Below are 21,711 nucleotides of genomic sequence, written 5' to 3'. Positions count from 1 at the left end.
AGATTAAATCAATAGCTAATTTAGAAAATTAGCCATAGATTCTCCATTATTCAAGATATTATATTTCTAGGTTCCCTCATCCATATGACATGTCTTCTTGAATTTCTCAGTCTTTGGGACTCAGAACTCCCTCAGAACATCCTTTTCTATTATGGAACACTCTTCCCTATTCCTTTAAATACATCTTGTTGTCTGGGGAACCTCTCTGCCATTATAACACATGGTTTTCTTTTATTTATTCAATTTTTTTAACTTTTCACATTGTTCCAACTCAACTGACTGCCTTACATTTCTTCACATGCTTTGCAGCACTCAGCAAAGCGAAACCCCCAAGAAAAGCTTCACCCTAAGAAAGGAATTAATAAATGTTTGTTGATTAGTGGATAATGCTGATTAAACTCCTCCCTTATACATGGTATCTGTATTTCTTTTGACTGAATTTTTCTTTGTTCTACCAACAAGCAATAAATAAAGACCTTGGCTGGAAGCATCAATCCAGTGTAATTAAAACACCTTCTTTCCAATAGACTCTGAATCATCATGGCTGCCTGTGAAAATTCCAACCCAGTCATTGCTGCAAAATGCTGCTGGACAGCCCAGGAAGGAGAAAGTAAAACTACCTAACTACTTAAAAAGTTCTAAGCCAAAGAAGTCTCTACCCCTTAAAAAGGTAAAACAAGTTTTTCTTGGATATAAGAAACAGCAACAGCAGCTCCATAGATGACAAGTTACATGGAGTTTTTTAAGCATTGCCATTACTGGGTTCTAGCAGCAGCCGTAGGCTGTATGGAATAAAATGTATTCTCCATCAGTTCCATAGCCCAAGTAGCTTGCTCATGGTAAGTCTTTTGAGGTGTCCCAGGAATAAGGAGAATCGCTAACTAACTATATGACAATTCTATGAGCAGAAAGCTTCAATCCAGTCTAGCCCAAAATGCCTTTGTTAAGAGCTCATTGCAAGGTACCATGCTTGGTACTGGAGCTAGAAAGATGAACTGAAACATGCATATTGGTTGGAATATTGGAAGAATGGGTTCATGCTCCTGATTTTTGAGTCTGGTAGCTGTGACCTCACTCTTTGTTCTAGGCACACTATCACTCAATTTCATTGTCCAATTAGCAGAGTAATTTATAATTATTGACAACTGATGGTTTATGAAGAGTTATAGCCTGGAATCATGATTATGCTTTTGACTCTAGGAGCTGTGATGTCAACAGATAGACTTCATTCTTGTTCCTACTGTATTAATTAGAATTTTGAACCCTTGGACTTCATCCCCCAGAAGTCCTTCAGTATTTCCCAGAATTCCTCTCCTCTCTCCAACACTTTCGTATATAGTTTGCTGTCTCTTCCCTCTCTTCCTCTTTTTCTGTCTTCTCTTCTCTCTCAAGATCATGGCTTGAATTAGTTAACTCCCTTTTAATAAAATTTATAAATATAATACTTGAGTTATTATATATTAATTTTAATTCTCACACTACACACAACACTACTTCACTCAAGAGGTCCAATCCAATCCAATAGATATACAAATTGAGCACCTATTATGTGCCAGACACTGTGCTAAATGCTGGGGGTTCACCTCCAAGTTTCCATTGTACTTTGCATGGGTTGTTGTGCTTGGTCTTAGTTCCAAAGAACAAAATACTCTTGTATCAAGTATACCCCCATTATTCCATCCTCTCCAACCTCCAGCTTCCATCCATTAGACTGTAAAATCCTTAAGAGCAGGAATATTTTTTTCTTTAAAAAAATACTGAAGTGAATAATATGGAAACAGGCATAAGTGATAACATTTATATAACCCAGTGAAAGTGTTTATTGAATCTGGGAGAGGGGAGGAAAAGAAAATGAAATATGTAAACATGGGAAAATATTTTTTAAATTAAAAATATATACTGCCCCACTAAAGAGATGAGACTTTGCTCAGCTATCTCTCTACCAATTAATCAACAAACATTTGTTAAATCATATGTTACAGGCAATGTGCTCTGGTATTGGTGATGCAAAGATGAAATTAAATCAGGCCTTGTTCTGAAGGAATTTACAACCTATTGAGTGTGACAATATATACACATATAAATACATTAAGAGCATATGCAAAATAAATACAAAGTCATCTTGAGGAGGAGGGAGGATAAATATTAAGTGTGAAAAAAGATTGTATATCTCCAACAAAGACCTTTTAGCGTCACCTCAATTAACTCATGGCCAGGTCCTATTAACAGAAATATGGGACGATGATATCAATCAGATACTCTTTGAAGATCGTATACAGAGATTTTGATACATAATTAACTCTGGATTCTCCCAGAAGCAATTCCACATCTCATATTAGCATTCAACATTCCTAAAGCCCCATTATTGCTAAATTGCTCTCTATGTACAAAATGGAAAAACAACAGATTTCCTAACTAGTCCTTTTTGATCATTGGCAGAGGCAGAAAAAAAACTAAATGCTTTAATTTTATCAAAATAGAATGGCACAAAACATCCCTTTGCCCTGGTCTTCCTTTTTGTCTTACTGTTTTGCTGGCTCCTTCCTCTTGCCTTGGGTTTGGAAGATAAGCCATTCATTCCAGTTCAACAGCATTTCTATATAGCAACAGCAAAGCTCAGGAGGAGATAATGGAAAGGAAAATTCCACTCATAATCATGAAAAAGTACATAAAGTATGTGGTGCCATTCTACCAAGACTCATTCAAGATGTGTATAAATATAATTACCAAAAAACTGAGAAATACTCAAATAAATGACTCAGATTACAACCTGTCCATTTACAACTTTTTGCTATCTACCAATAAATTTACTTAGTGGGCTGGAGACCTTCCCTGATTTCTCTTGATAGTGACAGTAGAATACCTTAGCCATCCACCTGCCATCTCTCATCCTTACCATGTGACCAGCACATGTTTTCTGGCACACACATTCAATCCCTGTAACTGGGGAAGCTGAAGTTGGTGAAATACTTGAGTTCAGAAGTTCTGAACCTGTTGGGTATCTAGGTCCATCCTCAATATGGTGAGCTTCCAAGAACAAAGAGTGGAGGACTGAAGAGAAAGCTGGCCCAAAACACAGATAGAGCAGGGCAAAGTTCTCATGCCATCAGATGTGGGATTTGGCTTATGAGTAGCTGCTGCACTTCCAGCTTGAGAAAGACAGGGAGATCTCGTCTCAAGGAGTTTAGATTCCATAGAAACCAATGGGGAATAATTAGAGGATCTTTGTAATTTCCTGTTGCAAATTAGCCTGCTAGTCCATCTATACTGTCTGTTTCAAATATACTTATGGATAAACTCCACCCAAATTTTCCCCCCAAATATATGTCACAATGTTACAATGGATGTTCTTCATTAATTTGGTCTTTCTTCTGTGGATGGTCCAGACCATCTTTTCATCTTTGAATCTGTTAATTTGGTTTTCTTCTTTCCTTTTTTAAATTAGATTGACCAGTACTTTGTCTATTTTATTTGTTTTTTCAAAGTACCAGCTTCTAGTCTTATTTATTAATTTAATAGTTCTTTTACTTTCAATCAGACCATCTTTTTGACTGATGACACATCTCTTCCAAGGATCTTTACAATATTCCAGAGCTTGATGCAACCAGCACAATATCACCTATAGATATGAACAACTGAGTCTGTCTAGATTTGGAGTTAGGAAAACCTGAGTTCAAAACTTGTCTCAGATGCTTACCAACTATATGATCCAGGACAAATCCTTAATGTTTCCCAACCTGAGTTTTTTCACCTTGAAAATGAGAGTTATCTCTAGATAATCCTAAATTTCTCAAAGATTGGAACTTTGGGTCCAGGATCTGACTTGATTAATGATTAATGACTAATGCTTATTGAATCTATTAAATTGAAACATATTATTACAACTATCAACTCTAGTTTTCCCCCCTCTTTGGAGATGGGAATTTCATTTATTTCATTTTTAATTTTTAAACCTATGTCTACAAACCATTCTGCAATATTCATCCCTTATGTACAGGTAGAAGATTCTGTCGGGGGGCGAGTAAACACATCCTCAGTGGCGGCTGCAGCCTTGAACAGTGTGAAACCTCCCCCTTATGGCTTCCATCTTCTTCCACCAGAGGTGAACTTTGGAGTCCTGAAGGAGGGCCAAACCTATGCAGCCACAGTGAAGCTAAGAAACGTTGGTGTGGATTTCTGCAGGCAAGGCTACCTACTACTCATTCAGTAGTAAAAATACCCATCACTATCATAGGTCATTTGTATGATTACAATGGTAATTGTTGTTAAAGTAATTATTGTCACACCAAGGTCTCCTGGTCACTGTACCATGTTTAGCAGTAAAGAAGGACAAAGCATTTAAGTTTTTTCTATCAATCACTTAGATACTTATTCAATACATCTCTTCACTTTGGGTCCCATAGGCTTGTCCTTGCTTCTTTTTTAAAGCCAAGTAGCCTAATTTGGGGGTGAATTCTAAGAGTACAATAATGAAGAGGTGTTCAAAGCTCATGTTGTTGTATAGGAATGTCCGACTCTGTGATTCCATTTAGGATTTTATTGACCAAGATCCAATGACTTACCATTTCCTTCTCTAGCTCATTTTATAACTGAAGAAATGGAGGCAAACAGGGTTAAGTAACTTGTCCAGGGTCACACAGCCAGCCAAAGTTCATAGACTAAGGCAATTCTCCTTTTTCCTGGGGCAACCTGGTGTGGAGTAGACAAAACACTAAACTTGGAATCAGGAAAGCTGAAGCATGAGTCCAGCGTTCTACACTTACTCATTGGGTGATCCTGGGCAAGTAACTCAATTTCTCACCACTTCATTGAGGAGGAAGGAATACACTGTAGTTAAGAGGAATGTCTTATGCAGCTGTGTAGTGAGAGGAGATAGAATGTCAAGTTCAGCTTGGCTTGAAACACTGAACATTAAGGAGAGCTGTGTAAAAAGAGGGGGGAAAGGTGTTTAGGTGACTTTGAGCATTAGAAAAGTCTGATACCCTGCAGAACCCTCTGGCATTCTGGGAGGCAAGAGTGCCTGCTGAGGCTCTTGCCAGTTAAGATGATTTGTTCTCCTAGTGCCAATCATAAGAAAAGAGAGCTGCTATTTGAAGGATTCTCAGAATATGCTTATCTCTCTGGGGCTATATTTCCATTTTCTTTCTATATCTTTCTACTTTCTCACAAAGTGGGTCTTGGTAGCCTTCAAGAGCCATACACATGGGGGGAAATAAATCTGGAGGTGGGAAAAAAAAATCATGTGTCTCATTTCTACTTTAAAATAAATTCTTATAATTTTAAGGCAACTGGAAAATCAGCAGCAATAATAATCGATTTGGGGACCGCAGGAAGGGATCTGAGGAATCATCTAATATATGATGCCTTTATTTTATAGATAATAAACCAAGGGGCTCAAAAGTTAAGTGACTTGTCCAGGGTCACCCAAATGACTGGTGGCAGAGTTGAGGATAGAACCCAGGCTTCCCAGTGCCCAATTTAGCATGTGTTGGTTTTTTTTTTCACTATACCACACTGCCTCTTTTTGATAGTAGCTAAATTTCCCAGGTGTCCCCAAACTTTATGACCTTCCTCCTTCCTTCTCTTTCACATTCCCTTCCTTCCTCCTTGTTCTTTCCTTCCTCCCTTCCATCTTTCCTTTATTCCATCTATCCCTCATTTCACCCCAGCTAGAAATATAGTAGCAAGTCACAAAGCCAATCCCAATTCCCAATCCCCAATTCCCAAATCACTATGGAAGCTTTAAACTCCTCTATTTTTCTGACATGGGCCAGTTAAACTCTCCTTAAGTAGGCTATATGGATGGCTTTACGAGCTTACATTAAGAACTGTCTGAAGGAAGGTTGGGTAATCTACCCCCAAATACTTCTCCCAACTATTTGCTACTCTGATGCTATGGAACTACTGCAAGTTCAGTTCAGAGACATCCAGTCAATTTACTCATGTAATCCACCAGGCTCCTCCTCACTAATAGTGAGGATTACAGGCTTGGGCTACCATGACCAGTACTATCATGGTTTATTGGAGTAAAATCTCAGCCTTCTTTGTCTGCTCCTAACCAATCCTAACCATAAATACCATCAATGCTATCTTTTGCATTCATTGGGCAAAGTGAGTGAAGGTAGGGAGGACAGTCTCAAATAAATAAAATCTATACCTTCAGATTCTGTCTTTCTTAACCCAGAGCTTCAGTTTCATAGACTTCACTTGGCAATTCAATAAATGTGGCCATTTCAGAGCCAGTCCTGAATTTAATTGGTTGGAGAGGTCAGGGTGGAGGTATGCTTTCTTTGGCACTTCAACAGACTCAAGGTCTTTAACCATCATGCAGAACCCACAAACCACAGGAGGGGAAAGAGGCTGGCTCACAGTCTTTATTAGCATGGAGGTTTCCAAAGTTTCCCCAAGTTCTGTATGCTTCCCATCTCTTCAAATGTGTAAACCCTCAGCCAGCCAGTGAATTCTGGGATCCCACGCACCACTGATTTCCAAGAGAGCCTTCATTCTTTAGCCTAATGATCTGGAATTCAGGAAGACCAACATCCATGCCCATGCACCATGCTGAAATGTGCACTCCGGTCCAAAAAGGAACTTTGCCCTGGCTCTGAAAAACAGCTAATAAGTGGAACTAAGACTTATGTTACACTCATTTCTAATACTAGTTGACTTTATGAGCTTACATTAAGAACTGTCTGAAGGAAGGTTGGGCAATCTGCCCCCAAATATTTTTCCTAACTATTAGTTATTCTGATGACCTGGAACACCTACTGCAAATTCTGTTCAGAGGATCATAAAATCAAAGATTTAGTACTGGAAGGGACCTCCGAGAAGGCTAACCCCTCTCCTTTTATAGGTGAGGAACTGATGTCCAAGACAGTAAAGGGACTTCCCAATGGTCACCTAGGTGGTAGAGGTAGGATTTGTACCTGGGTTCTTTGGCTCTAAAGCTGTATTTTCTCTAAACTAGTTCAGTTGAAGAGTTGAAGAGTTAATTTTGTACAGTGCAATATGCTCATTGCATGAGAGGCGCCGTGGCATAATGAATAAAGGACAGATCTTGGAATCAGGGAGGCTTGGGATCAAGTCTTGCCTCTGACATCTGTTGGCTAAGGGATCCTGAGCATGTTGCTTAACCTGTAGGTGCCCCCGGGCTTCTGATCTGCATTAGTAGAGGAAGGGTCCTCTTTGGAAGCTCTTTACAACTGTCAAAATCTCTGGCCCTCAAAATGTAGAAAACACTGTGTAGATATGGGGGAAGAGTCCAAGACAAAAAATTCTCTCTTGGTGATTTCAGTAGTTCCCATGAGCTCATCCATTATCCTCATGTAAATCACTCCACAATCCACATATCCAGACCTCATCCCTCTACCACCTCTCCAATGACCAGCTAGACAACAACATCTGAATATCCCATAACAGGCATCTCAAACTCATCGTGTCCAAAGTCAAAACCATTTTCTTTCCCTCTAAATAGAACCCTCCATCTAACTTCCCTGTTTTTGTGGAAGGCACTGCCATCCTGGCATTTCCCCAAATTCACAAACTCTTCATTCTCTTACTCTCTGCCTGTCATCTATCACCCAGTTCTTGTTGATTACCTCCATATTATGGATTATGGATTACCTCCATAATATCTCACATCCATGCCTTCTTTCCATATGCCATCACCTTAGTTAGATATCATACCTCAATGACACATGTAAAACCCAGTGGAATTGCTCATTGGCTATGGGGGAGGGGGGAGGAAGGGAGGGAAAGAACATGAATCACAGGACCAAAATTTTATTTAATTAATTTTATTAATTGTCATTAATTAACAAAATCAACTAATTTTATTAATAATATTAAATAATAAAATCAATTAAATAATGTAATTAAATAAAAGTTTTCAATTAAAAAAGTTCACATGAAAGAAAAAAAAATTAAAAAAAAAAGACATGATCCCTGAGCTGAGCCTTGGGGATTCCAAGATTCAGTGTTGAGGAGGGAAAGCATCCGAGGTGGGAAAGACAGTGAGATAAGAATTCAACCCTGAAGAATTGTAAGTGCAAGTAAGCTGGTTTGTGGAGAAGATAGTTTGTCAGGGGAAAGCATGAGAAATACGCATGCAAAGATAAGCTACACTCAAATCCTGAAGGAATTTTAACATATTAAGGGCTTACTGTATATAGACTACTGTGCTTATTCCTGAGATAAAGATGAAGTTAGGCTAAGATGTGGTCCTGCTCTCATGGAATTTCTAGTCTAGGAGGGAAAAAAATGTACATCAATTATGATTTAAAAGTATGTAGATTGTGTAGGATATGTAAGTTAATGTAATGTAGATAATGTAGGTTAAATATAGATAAAGGTTAAATGACTTGCCCAGGATCACACAGCTAGTGACTATCTAAAATCATATTTGAACTCAGATCTTCCTGATTCCAGGCTTAGCACTCTATCTACTCTGCCACCTAACTACAAATAATCATAATAAAAATAATCATAATAGCTTTTAAAAGTTTAAACTCTAATGAAATAAATGATAGGTAAATAATTAGATAATAAACCAAATAGAAGGAAGGTCATCTCAGTGGTAGCTAGTCATCAAGCATTTATTAAGTACCTATTAAGTTCTGGGCATTGTGCTGGGTATTCAGAGAAAGACAAGTAACAGTCCCTGCCCTCAAGGGCCCTTCAGTCTAGTGGGGAAGAAAAAAGGTAGGAGAATAGGAAAAGGTCTCTGAAAAAGGTAGGATGGGAGCCAAGTCCTGAAGAAAGTCAGAGAATCTAGGGGATGAGGAAGGAGACATCACTCCAGAGGGTGAGGAGGGAGAGAATATGCTAGAGAGGAAGAGGGAAAGCATCAGAGGGGTGAGAGAATTCTAGGGGGTGAGGAGGGAGAAAATTATAGGAGTGAGGAAGGAGAGAGCATGCAGGGGGGGAGGAGGGAAAGCTTTCTAGGAGGTAAAGAGGAGAGGATTCTAGGGGATGAAGAGATAGAACATTCTAGGGGTGAGGAGGAAGAGAATTCTAGGGTTGAGGATGGAGAGAATTCAAGAAGTGAGGAGGGAGTGAATTCTAAGAAGGAGGAGGTAGAACATTCTAGGGGTGGGGAGGGAGAGAATTCTAGGAGTGAGGAGGGAGAGAATTCTAGGGTTGGGGAGGGAGAGAATTCTAGGGTTGAGGAGGGAGAGAATTCTAGGGTTGAGGAGGGAGAGAATTCTAGGGTTGAGGAGGGAGAGAATTCTAGGGGTGGGGAGGGGAGAGAATTCTAGGGTTAAGGAGGGAGAGAATTCTAGGGGTGGGGAGGGAGAGAATTCTAGGGGTGAGGAAGGAGAGAATTCTAGGAGTGAGGAGGGAGAGAATTCTAGAGGTGGGGAGGGAGAGAATTCTAGGGTTGGGGAGGGAGAGAATTCTAGGGTTGAGGAGGGAGAGAATTCTAGGGCTGAGGAGGGAGAGAATTCTAGGGGTGGGGAGGGGAGAGAATTCTAGGGTTAAGGAGGGAGAGAATTCTAGGGGTGGGGAGGGAGAGAATTCTAGGGGTGAGGAAGGAGAGAATTCTAGGAGTGAGGAGGGAGAGAATTCTAGAGGTGGGGAGGGAGAGAATTCTAGGGTTGAGGAGGGAGAGAATTCTAGGGTTGAGGAGGGAGAGAATTCTAGGGCTGAGGAAGGAGAGAATTCTAGGGTTAAGGAGGGAGAGAATTCTAGGGGTGGGGAGGGAGAGAATTCTAGGGGTGAGGAAGGAGAGAATTCTAGGAGTGAGGAGGGAGAGAATTCTAGAGGTGGGGAGGGAGAGAATTCTAGGGTTGGGGAGGGAGAGAATTCTAGGGTTGAGGAGGGAGAGAATTCTAGGGCTGAGGAGGGAGAGAATTCTAGGGGTGGGGAGGGGAGAGAATTCTAGGGTTAAGGAGGGAGAGAATTCTAGGGGTGGGGAGGGAGAGAATTCTAGGGGTGAGGAAGGAGAGAATTCTAGGAGTGAGGAGGGAGAGAATTCTAGAGGTGGGGAGGGAGAGAATTCTAGGGTTGGGGAGGGAGAGAATTCTAGGGTTGAGGAGGGAGAGAATTCTAGGGCTGAGGAAGGAGAGAATTCTAGGGTTAAGGAGGGAGAGAATTCTAGGGGTGGGGAGGGAGAGAATTCTAGGGGTGAGGAAGGAGAGAATTCTAGGAGTGAGGAGGGAGAGAATTCTAGAGGTGGGGAGGGAGAGAATTCTAGGGTTGGGGAGGGAGAGAATTCTAGGGTTGAGGAGGGAGAGAATTCTAGGGCTGAGGAAGGAGAGAATTTTAGGGCTGAGGAGGGAGAGAATTCTAGGGCTGAGGAGGGAGAGAATTCTGGGGTGGGGAGGGAGAGAATTCTAGGAGTGAGGAGGGAGAGAATTCTAAGAATGAGGAGGCAGAACATTCTAGGGGTGGGGAGGGAGAGAATTCTAGGGGTGAGGAAGGAAAGAATTTTAGGAATGAGGAAGGAGAAAATTCTAGGGGATAAGGAGGGAGAAAGCATGCTAGGCATGAGAGATTGATGGCATGAAGACACAGAAAAAGATAACAAAGTAGCGCTTAAAAAGAGTAACAACTTGGCCAATGTATTAACAGAACACTACTGAAAATTTTGGGACAGAGAACTAATATAAACAGAAGCCTACCTGCGAAAGACTTATTCTTATGAATTATTATCCTCTCCCATCCTATATATGTTCAATTTATCATTGTGTTGTGGGTTGCCATTGGGAATTCTACCTCTTATAGATGCTAGAAGAAAGGAGCGTACTTGGAATCAAGGACCTGACATTTGCTGACCTTGTTACTTTCTAGTCTTAGTCTGAGCCTCAGTTTCTTCACCTGTGAGATGGAGATAATAATACTCATCTGCCTCCCAAGATTATTATTCAGTGAAACAAGGCAGCTTAGGAGAGAGTGTTTTGGTAGATCTTGATATAGGTGGATTGTTATTATTGTTCATTTGTAACTGGATATTTTTGTATCAGATTTCAGGTGAAGCAGCCCCCACCCAGCACTGGACTGAAAGTGACTTATACCCCAGGACCAGTAAGTTGTTGCAGATGCTTCTGTGCGTGATAGTCCACAGCCATGAGTCGAGTTTCCATCAGTTAATCAGATCAGCATTTATTAAACACATGCTATTTGCCAGTACTCTGACCCTATAATGAAACAGCCATCGCTAAGTGCTATGGGTACAAAGAAAACAAAAACAGAACACCTGCCTTCAAAGAGCTTACAATCCAATGGGGAGAGGGGAAGAAATGTGCAAATAATTATGTATGTGCATGATATAGACAGGATAAATGGGGAATAGTATTGGAGGGAAGGCACTAAGGTTAAGGAGGAGAGTCTTTTTGCAGAAGGTAGGCTTTCGTTGAGGCTTGAAGGAAGTCAGGGAAGCCAAGAAGCAGATAAAAAAAGAGGCTTTCATCAGTTGCAGGGCACCAATTGTTATTTTTCTAAGAGAGGTCACTCAAATAGTGACTAGAGTGTTGGACCTTGATTCAGGAAGACATGAGTTCAAATCCTACTGTTAGTACTCAATTTTTATATGATCATGATAATTTCCACACAATTCCCCTTTACTTCAGAAACTTGTTTAAAATTCTAAGTTAGAGACAGGAGTCAGTGGACATTATCAAGGGATGCTGTCTTTTTAAAAGATATTCTTTTAAAGAGTTTCCTAATTGAAATGATCAAATCCCTTAACAATTTAAAGTTTACATTAACTGAAGGTGCATTCGGTGACTGCTCAATAAATAGGACAAGGTACTAATTATTCCCAATGGAGTCTTTGAACTTCATTCCAGTCTCGTAAATAGAAGAATGAACTTTTATTTGACTACAGCAAGAACATGCCCTCTAGACTTCCAGACTGTATAAATCAAGCTACTGTTCTGATTAAATGCGAGGACTCGATGAATTTGCTCAAAGCCTCAATAAAGAATTTCGCCAATTTTTTCATTCTTTGGGACCTTCCTGTTTACTTGACTTACCCAAGAGGCAAATATTGCTTTCCTAGAAACAGAGTAGCTGAATACATGTTTTCACAGACATTGTTTAAAAAAAAAAAAGATCTCATTGGTTTTCTTCTTTCTTTTTTCTTTCTTTTTCTTTTTCTTTTTTTTTTTGGTTCTGGAACTTATAAAATCATATGAACATTTCTTAAAATCTCTTTCTTTTCTGATTAATTCCCATACAATCCATACTGACCTATTCTTTCTTTTTTTAATGAAAATATTTATTTAATTAGTTAATTTAGAATATTTGTCTATGGTTACATGATTCATGTTCTTTCCCTCCCCCATAGCCGATGCACAATTCCCCTGGGTTTTACTTGTGTCATTGATCAAGACCTATTTCCATATTATTGATAATTGCACCAGGGTGATCATTTAGAGTCTATATCTCCTTTGACTTAATCTTTCCATACTGCCTTGCCTAGTCTTTGCCCTCCATCTGGAGCACCACAGCACAAGTGATTCTCTCCCATTTCTCAGGGTTGGTTTCGATGTCCCTTCAAGCTTCTGAAGAATAAGAAACCTACAAGTAGTTTGGAGCTCCAAGATTTCACCCTGATGTGGACTGCTCACATCTAGGCAGCCTGACTTACAAACCAGTTCTAAAGCCCTCTGCTGGCTTCACACACAGGCAAAAAAAAAATTCTTTTACAAAACAATGGTTGTGCATGCAGGCACTCATTACCACCAACAGCAACAGCAAAGCAACTGTCCCTTACTTGAGAGATAAGCAGTGCCTCACCCAGTCCTGTCTAGACTCCCTCCTCCCCTAGAGATCTGTGAAGGCTCTGAATCTTGCCCCAAGAGGGACTTCTTTGAAAGGTCGGTATTTGCTTCTTCCCATCACTCACTCCTATAGATTGGCTCATTCTGTTGCTGGTCCTTCTTCCTCTTAGTTCTTCATTTCTTTCTATTTGGCTTTTCTCGCCAAAAGATTTTGAGATTCTGCCACCTTCTGAGCACTAGACGAAGGACAGTTTGCAGTGGCATCCTAGCCAGCAGTGGATCTGGGAGCCAAAATGCTGCCAAGCTATAGAAACCTTTTATTCCATCCCAAGGACCCACAGCGCCAGCTTCCTCACACAGTTCATCCAGGTGTCTCAGTCCACTTCCTAATTGCCCTTACTCAAACCAGGCTTAATTTATCCATCTGTTCTATCTCTTCGCCTCATCACTCTTCCAAAGTGAATTTGAATTTCAGAAAGCAACTCATGTGCTGGAATTTTGCCTTTCTTCCTTGCATGTTTCACTCAAATAGTTGGCCCAGTTTGTGTACATTATCTGGAGTAGCTTCTTAGAAGAGGAAGGGGAATGGAAAGGAATATGCTGCTGCTTCCAGTGTCAGCCTCTGTGATCTCCCTTCTTTTCCATTTTTGTTATCATAGCCTTTGGCCAGTCTATAATCATGTCTCCCCAAGACTATTACAACTTCTATATTTGCAGACTTCCCGACTAGAAATTTTCTACCTATAGTGGACCCTCATCTGGCAAAGGTCTTCCTTTATTCATCACTTTGATTATTCCATCTCCATTTTTTGAGGTCTTAGTAGAGCTTCAATCATCATTCAATTTAAAGAACTGATGCCTTCCTTGGAAGAACTGTGAATGTGGATGATAAGATATTGTTTATACCTCTGTGATGAAGGAGAAGGGCAGAGAATAATCAGGATGTGAGGAGGCAAATGATTAGGAGAATATAACTTGATTTGAGAGCAAGCTGTAGGTATCACTTTGGATGGTCATCTAGAGTCTTTCTATTGATTTTTTTTTCTTTCCTGGTCAACCAATAGAAAATTAGCCTCTTGGCCCAACTCTGACCTTTCTATCTTTCCTGGTTATCTCCTCATCTGGATCTTAGGGGACTTCTTATTTTCTTCCTGAACAAAAATGATCAAAAGGCTACTTCTCTGGTAGGTAGAGGAGAATAACCAAAAGATTTTTTTCTTTCTTCTTTTCTTTTTTTTACTAGTATATGAAACATCTGTGCAGCTTTGTGTCAAGGTAAACCCTACTGGGCTCAGGGGAGATAGTTCCTTGATGTTTCTCTTTCAGGAAGAATGGTGTTTAAATTTTTTAGAATTAGTGCTAAGTAGTCAACTTTCATAGAAGAGTGATTTTGACAATTTGTATTTTTATACTGCCCTAGTCATGTCTCATAGTCATCTGTGTGCTTGTGCTTGATGGTTTCTAACTCTCTTTTTCTCAAATAAAATTGCATCAATGTTTTATGGGATTCATCTTCCAGGTAAAAGAAAAATTAGATTTGAGCTGGCTCAGCAAGAGTAGTGGAGAATTTGGTAATGCTTCCTCTTTCAGTAGGCTAGATAACATCATTAGTTTGGCTGTTCCTTCTCAGAAAATCATAGCCCCCTCTGTGATTTAGTAGAGTGTCTGTGGCTGCTTTGGGTGAAACACTTCATGACCTGTAGATTATTTGAAGATGGACTTTGCTTCATTTATCCAGGCTCCAACCACAAACATGCAGGACAGTATCCAGCACATTCTTGAAGCCTTCCTAACTTGATAGGAGCTCTTCCAGCAAATCTTTTAATAACTCAGGGGTACCTATTCTCTGCAATGAAGTGTTGGAGGAAGACTTTAAAGGATTCTTTCCTTTATCAGCACAAAATAAATTTACACTTCATCAGTAGAGTTTATGTTGTAAATGATAGTATATTTATTTCTGTGGTCAATATCACTACATTATTTTGTCCTCAGTATGTTTTTTCATTGCTTATACATCAGTGCCAGAATGTCAAGCACTGGAGGGAGGTCTGAGACTATCTCTATTTTTATTTTTTTTTCCTATAGGAATCTAGGGATACCCTGCCCTGTCAACCAAAATAATGGGTTGTTTCTATACAAACCCATCAGATGAAACAGGGTCATGAAAGAAGTTGGTTCTAGAGGAGCAGTACTATAGTTGACGTTAAATAGGCTAGAGCTCAAATACTAGTTCATATTGGCATTGATGAACTGATGGGCATCTGAGAAATTGAGGCAAAGGATTTTGCCATGGGATCCTGCTATATTAGGTTGAAATTTGCATATTTTATATAAATAACATGACTATGACTGGTTAGGGCAATATTACTCAAAGTATACCTACTCAATGGCCAGTATAATACTATCATAAAAGAATACTTAATATTTTTAAAGTTATTTTATTGGGGTTTCTTTTTGCTTTTTTGTTTTTATTCATTTTAATCAGCCAAGATCTATCTTTTCACTGTCTTTCCAAACCCTTTTCAACTTCCTCAAAGAAAAACAAAGCCTAATGCAAATATGTAGTTTATGGTCATTGGAAACAAATTTCCACATTAGGCATGTCCAAAAAATTTGTCTCATTCTGCATTTTGAATCTTTCACCTCTCTATTAGAAGGTAAGTAGAATATTATCAGTCCTCTGTAATTCTGGTTGCTCATTTTGCTGATCACATTTATATACAATAATTTATTTATTCATTCCCCGACTTATGAATACCCTTATAGATTCCATTTTTTATCATCTAAAAAAAAAGCTACAAACATTTCTGTATATCCTTAGACTTTGTTTTGCTTAGGACTAATCCCTCTTTTAATCATCCCTCCCCACTTCTCCCCTTTCTCTATTACACTTTAGAGTTAAATTTATTTATATACCCAACTCTGTTTCTGTGTGTATTCTTCCAACTTTTGACCAGTTCAGATGAGAGAGAGCATCAAGTGGTAGCCCTTTCCTCAACACTTCCTCCTGCCTTGTTTGTACAGATATCTATTTGTACACTCTCATGAGATGTTTCCTTAACCTTCCTTTCTTTCCCTTCTTTAACCACCTCATATTGCATTTCTTGTCCCTCTCTTTGAATTCTTTTCTTAAGATCACCAAACCATGATAGAACCATTTCCAGGCCTTGTCTAATTGGACTTCCTCTATGAACTTCATGATGATACCATTCAGAAGAAACATATATCACACCCCCCCCCCATGTTTGAATGTGCGCAGTTTATTCCTTTTTAGTCCTTCATCATTCTTCATTCATGTTTACCTTTTTATTCTTCTTCTCACTCCAAAGAAACTAAAGTTTCTTTGCAGGTCTGGTCTTTTCATCAGGAATGTTTGGAAGAACTCTATTTCATTAAAGATCCATTTCCTCCCTATAATATTATATTCATTTTTGCTTGGTAAGCTATTCTTTACTGTAATCAAAGTTCTCCATTGCTTTCCATTTGGCATCTTCCAACTTGTCTGTGATCCTGACTATAGCTCTTTAATACCTGAATTCTTTCTTTCAGGTTGTTTGCAATATTTTCTCTTTGACCAAAAAAGCTCTGAATTTTAACTATGATATTCCTGGGAGTTTTCATTTTGGGATTTCTTTCAGGAGGTGAATAGTAGATTACATTTGCACTTTGCCCTCTGGTTCTAAGACTATTCTAAGCCTTCTCACTCTGATCTGGATTTATGACCTGGGATTTTGGAGTGGCACATGTCCCATTTTCAGTGTCCTGGTGTAGATTTGGGGGTATCTCAGTAGGAATCTGAGACCTGCTTTGTTTTGTTGTGCAACGTCTCTCTGGACATTGTAGTACTCTTGCCTAGACCCAGTTCCCAGTGTCTTCAGACCTTTCAATCTCCCTTTGACAACCTGGGTTGGACAATGGACTCACTGCCCTTTTTCAGGATTTCTCCATCAGGATCCCAACTGATATATTTCCTAGGTCTGTTAATTAGAATCATTTGTGGCAACTCAGCTGTATTGCTTCCTTCTACTTTGCCATCTTGACTATGCCCTTAAAGAAATTCTTTTTGAAATTAATGTGGATATGACAAAAGGATGTCTAGTAATCCAGTTCTTGATTAGGAATCCAAGATTATATTCTTGACCCATTTACTGATTACTTTCCTTACAAATACTAAGACCTTTCTGCAATCTGAATTAATTTTCTTTAATTACTTTGATGGATCTATACACATGTCAGTTGTGTGAGTACTGTCTCTAAAATTGTAGACTACAATCCATTCATTCCAGGAGTCAGGGCAGTATGGGGGGGGGGGGGAATAGAAAACATAGTCAGAAACCCTGGATTCAAATCCTGAATTTATTTTATTTATTAATGGGTTACTTTGATGTCTTTTGACCTTTCTGGCAGGACAAAGTGAGGGATAATTTCTTTTAAAAGCACCTTAGCAACAAAAGCCCCTGTGGCTCGGGTCGCAGGAAATGCTTCCAGCCATCTGGTCAGTTGATCTACTATGACTAGACAGAATTCATAATGTCCGGCCTTTGGCATCGTTATGAAATCTATATGTAGGTACTCAAGAGGTGTGTAAGCCAGAGGATGCCCACCAAAGGCTTTGCCATGAAAGGTGTATTGGTTATATGCTTGGCAGGTACAACAGGCCCAACACACTTTAGAGGCTATAGTAGTTATACCAGGGGCTATCCATATGCTCTTAACAGAGTCCACAATGCCCTGGGTACCAAAGTGACCATTTTTATGAATAGATTGGCAAATTTGGTGATAGAAACTTCTAGGGAGCAGAGATTTTCCTTCAGATGATACCCATACTTCATTAATCTATTTTGCTTTGAATTTTTGCTTCCATTTTTCCACTTCCTTTTCATTATAGGAAAGTGATAAATTTAAGTCATCAGTGGTTGTTAATGTTAAAATTAATTCAGGCCCTTCTATGGCTGCTAGCTTTGTAGCAGCATCTGCTCAATCATTTCCCTAGAGACAAGGTCAGTGCCACCTGTATGGGCAGAGCAATGAACTACAGCTAGGGCTTCGGGCAGCTTGAGAGCAGAAAGAATTTCATTAATAATTTCTGCATTAACTATAGATTTTCCAGCTGAGGTTAAAAATCCTCTCTGGAGCCATAGCATCCTGACTGAGTGACAAATGCCAAAAGCATATCTAGAATCCATATAAATTGTTGCCTTTTTATCCTTGGCAATTATACAAGCTTGCTTCAGAGCCATGAGTTCTGCCCCTTGAGCACTAATATTAGAGGGCAGTGAAGCTGACCACTCCGTGGCAAATTCTGTGACTACAACAGCTCCAGTGTAGCGTATGCCATCCCTCATAAAAGAGGAACCATCAGTAAATAAGACTAGATCTGGATTGTCTAAGGGAGTGTCCAAGAGATTCTCTCGAGTCTTTTTTTGCCATGGACACTAGTGTTTCACAACTGTGTAATGGTTCTCCTGAAGTTGGTAAATCTGGAAGCACGGTGGCAGGGTTAAGGGTTGTACAGCGTTTCAAGGTAATGTTTTCACTATTTAACAAGGTTATTTCATACCTAGTAATTCGTTGATCAGAGAATAGTGTTTGGAAAGTAAAGGATGAAAAATCAGCCTAAACTCTGAGAGAGCTCAGAGAAGACGCCTCACCTGAACTAGGTTACTAGGCTTCCTCCAGTATGGTATCAAGGAAAACTCACTGCTAACCTGGACAATAGCTTCCACCACACCAAGATGCCGAAAGGCTCAGCACGCTGCCACCAGCCACCTCTCCGCCGCCAAAGAGGTTGGAGAGAGGAAGTGACGCGAAATATATAGACAGTTTTTATATCACTTTCCTGTATCTCACATGTACCAATGGTAGCTTAAGCTTGACTTAGGACAGCCCAGGGGTCTTCCAGTTGTTTCTGATTTGTCATTTGCTAGCACATGCCTGTCATAGGCCATCCTCCTAAATACTTAATCCTTAAGTATGGGTGTAGACATTCCTGTTTTTGTTAGACTAAGTAGGGTGGAGTAATCTAAAAGTTCACATCCCATGTCTTATATCTTTTCCAGAGGGTTAAGGGCCCTCTTCTAGCATGCTAAATACTTTGCCCTTTTCTTAATGTTATGTGAATACCAATTTGGAAGGGGCAGGGGAGGTTTTGTTTGTGTGTTTGTTTGTTTGTTTGTTTGTTTGTTTTTCTGGATCAGTGATTCAAATGATATAGAGAATTGACAAGGACATTCTTTTCCCCACTGCAAATTTCCAACTAATCTGCAACTTATAGTATTGGAGAGTTTCCTGGGGATTAAATAATTTAAATGAGATTAAATGAATTGTCCAGGATCACAAAACTAATTTGTGTCATATTCAGGTCTTAAACCTAGGTCTTCTTGACTTTGAGGCTGGTTCTCTATTTACTGTACAATATAAAATTCTCTAATGTATACAGACATTAAAAAACAAACAAACAACTATGATACTTAGCAGTCTTTTCATTTTTTGTAAGGAGAAGTAAAAATGACCACTCTTTCTGTAGGGTTAGTTATTGTAAAGCATTTAGGAATTTCACCTTCTGGTAGATAGCCTTTGAGAATTTGTTAATTAAGATCATCTGTTTCCTGTGATTTTGGAATGCATCCTATTGTCATTACTGAAATTATTCCTGTTGTTAGGAACATACGAGATACTTAATTTAAGTTTAAATAAAACCCTTTTATTTTTATTGTCATGTGTTGAACAAAAGCTATCCCATTGGTGGAGATGAGGATATCTCCTCTGTTAGAGAAATATCCAGTCTTATAGGGCAAATTTAATCCTATCCTCTCAGTCCTTTTAACATGATGTTGTTAACATTATGCTGTCTTGTAGGTAGCATCAGGACTGCAGGTGGACCTGCAGGTGGAGATCTTTGCCATGGCTGTTGGAGAGAATGCCAGTAAGGGAATCGGAACCATTTCATATAATATTGAGATTGTAACTGAACATGAAATTCTACTCCTACCAGTGGAAGCAAATATCCTTTACAGTTTCATTTGGCTACAGAAGGCCAATGAGAAGCTTCAGCCAAGATGGATCACTGTTTCAGTTGCAAAAGGCATTCATTTGCCACTGGAGTCCCCTAAGATTCCATCAAGAAAAAAAGTTGAAACCAGTAGAAATATTCCATCAAGTCTGAGTTAATAAGCATCACCCACTACCTTAATCTAAAGCCCAGAAATGAAGGCTTAAGACCAAGGTCAGCTTTAGAGCTAACTGGGACCATCTAATGCAACCTCCTCATTTTACAGATTAGGAAACTGAGGCCCCCCCAAAGTAGTCACAAAGTTGGTGTCCAAATCTGAATCTATTTGAACTTAAATCCTCTGAATTCAAATTTTGTGCTCTGGTCATGATTCAACATAAAGAAAAAAACAACTTCCCAACAACTGCGCTGATCCAACAATGAAATGGTTTGCCTTTCGAGCAGAGTCTACAAAGAGAGTCTGAATAACCTTCAGTTGGAATGTAGTAGATAGGATTTAAGAGTGAGTGTGTGTGTGTGTTGGGAAGGAGGGAGAGTTAGATAATCTGATATCCAAAATCTTTTTCTATTCTATGATTTTGTAATGTACACACCAGGTCAGATATAGCCTTTTATCAAGAACCAGCAGACTATGGAGAGGAAAAAAGAATCCCCAAAGCATATTTTGTGTTTGGCATATAGGGGTGCCTGTATTATTGTGTGTGTAAACACATGTTTATATGTACATGTATGTGTGTTGTATATTGTTTATTTTTAGAAATAGATGTAGTATTCATATATGCAGAAAAAGTATATATGTAGATATAATATATAGAGAGATACAAATTATAAATTATATAGTATATATTAGTATTTGTACCACAAGTATATATATACACATATAGCATATATTAATATATGTAGCATAAATATATATTTATATAGTTATAAATTAATATAACACAATATATACTATATAAGTATATATCAGGATTTATAATATAAGTATATATAAACATATAGCATATATTAGTAATTGTAGTATACGTGTAGACATATATAGTCATATATGATATATTAATATAGCCTAGAATATATATTAATATTTGTAATATAAATATATATGCATATACATTACATATTAGTATCTGTAGCATAAGTATATATTTAGTTATATATTACATGAATATAGCATAGAATACATGCTATATAATAAATATATAGTATATATTAGTATTTGTAATATAAGTATATATATACAAATAGTATATGTAACATAAATGTATATTTAGCATAAATGTATATTTATAAATTAATATAGCATCAGATATAAACTACATAACAAATATATAGTATATATTAGTATTTATAATATAATTATGTATAAACATATAGCATATATTAGTATATGTAGCATAAGTATATATTTATAGTTATATATAAAATACAAATATATTAATATAGCATAGAATATATACTATAGAAATATATATTAGTATTTGTAATAAAAGTATATATAGCATATATTAGTATGTGTAGCATAAGTATATTCTTAAATATATTAAGATGGTATGATATATACCATCATATATATATCAGCATATGTAACAATATATATGCACATACATATAAAAACACATATACATATCTTACTTTTATACCCATTCATATATATGTGTGTAAAGTTCTTGAGAGGATTTCTGCAGGGAAGTTGAAGGATAGCCTAGATCTTTATAATGTTAAAAAAAAAAAGACAAGGTCAACTGTTGAGATCTAAAGGGTTCAGGATCTTCTACTATGACAAAAATGGCTGAGCACAAAAGCAAATTTGGGGTTCTCTTGACAAAAGGACTAGTTTTTTTTTTTTTGTCCTATAATCTGAGAGTTTGGTCAATAGCTGACCTTATCCCTTGAAGCAATGAAGTTTCACATTCTCTTTGCTTAATTCTATTCCTTGTATAGATTATAGACTTGCTGTGGGATGGGTCAGCCTCC

General features: G+C 38.4%; 1 protein-coding gene across 2 annotated transcripts in view; it reads left to right on the top strand.

Moving 5' to 3' along the window:
* The window catches only part of SPAG17 (sperm associated antigen 17), a 285,233-nt gene that overhangs the window by 260,826 nt on the left and 2,696 nt on the right, over positions 1 to 21,711 (top strand). For both annotated transcript variants that reach the window (XM_056819265.1, XM_007485278.3), the window contains 4 exons: positions 528 to 670; positions 3,998 to 4,182; positions 10,965 to 11,025; positions 19,584 to 19,728. In XM_056819265.1, the coding sequence (XP_056675243.1) occupies positions 528 to 670; positions 3,998 to 4,182; positions 10,965 to 11,025; positions 19,584 to 19,728 (534 nt within the window). The remainder of the gene's footprint in view (positions 1 to 527; positions 671 to 3,997; positions 4,183 to 10,964; positions 11,026 to 19,583; positions 19,729 to 21,711) is intronic.

Source organism: Monodelphis domestica, chromosome 2, assembly GCF_027887165.1.
Source record: "Monodelphis domestica isolate mMonDom1 chromosome 2, mMonDom1.pri, whole genome shotgun sequence".
Taxonomy (NCBI): domain Eukaryota; kingdom Metazoa; phylum Chordata; class Mammalia; order Didelphimorphia; family Didelphidae; genus Monodelphis; species Monodelphis domestica.
This window is presented reverse-complemented; position numbering and strand designations above follow the sequence as displayed.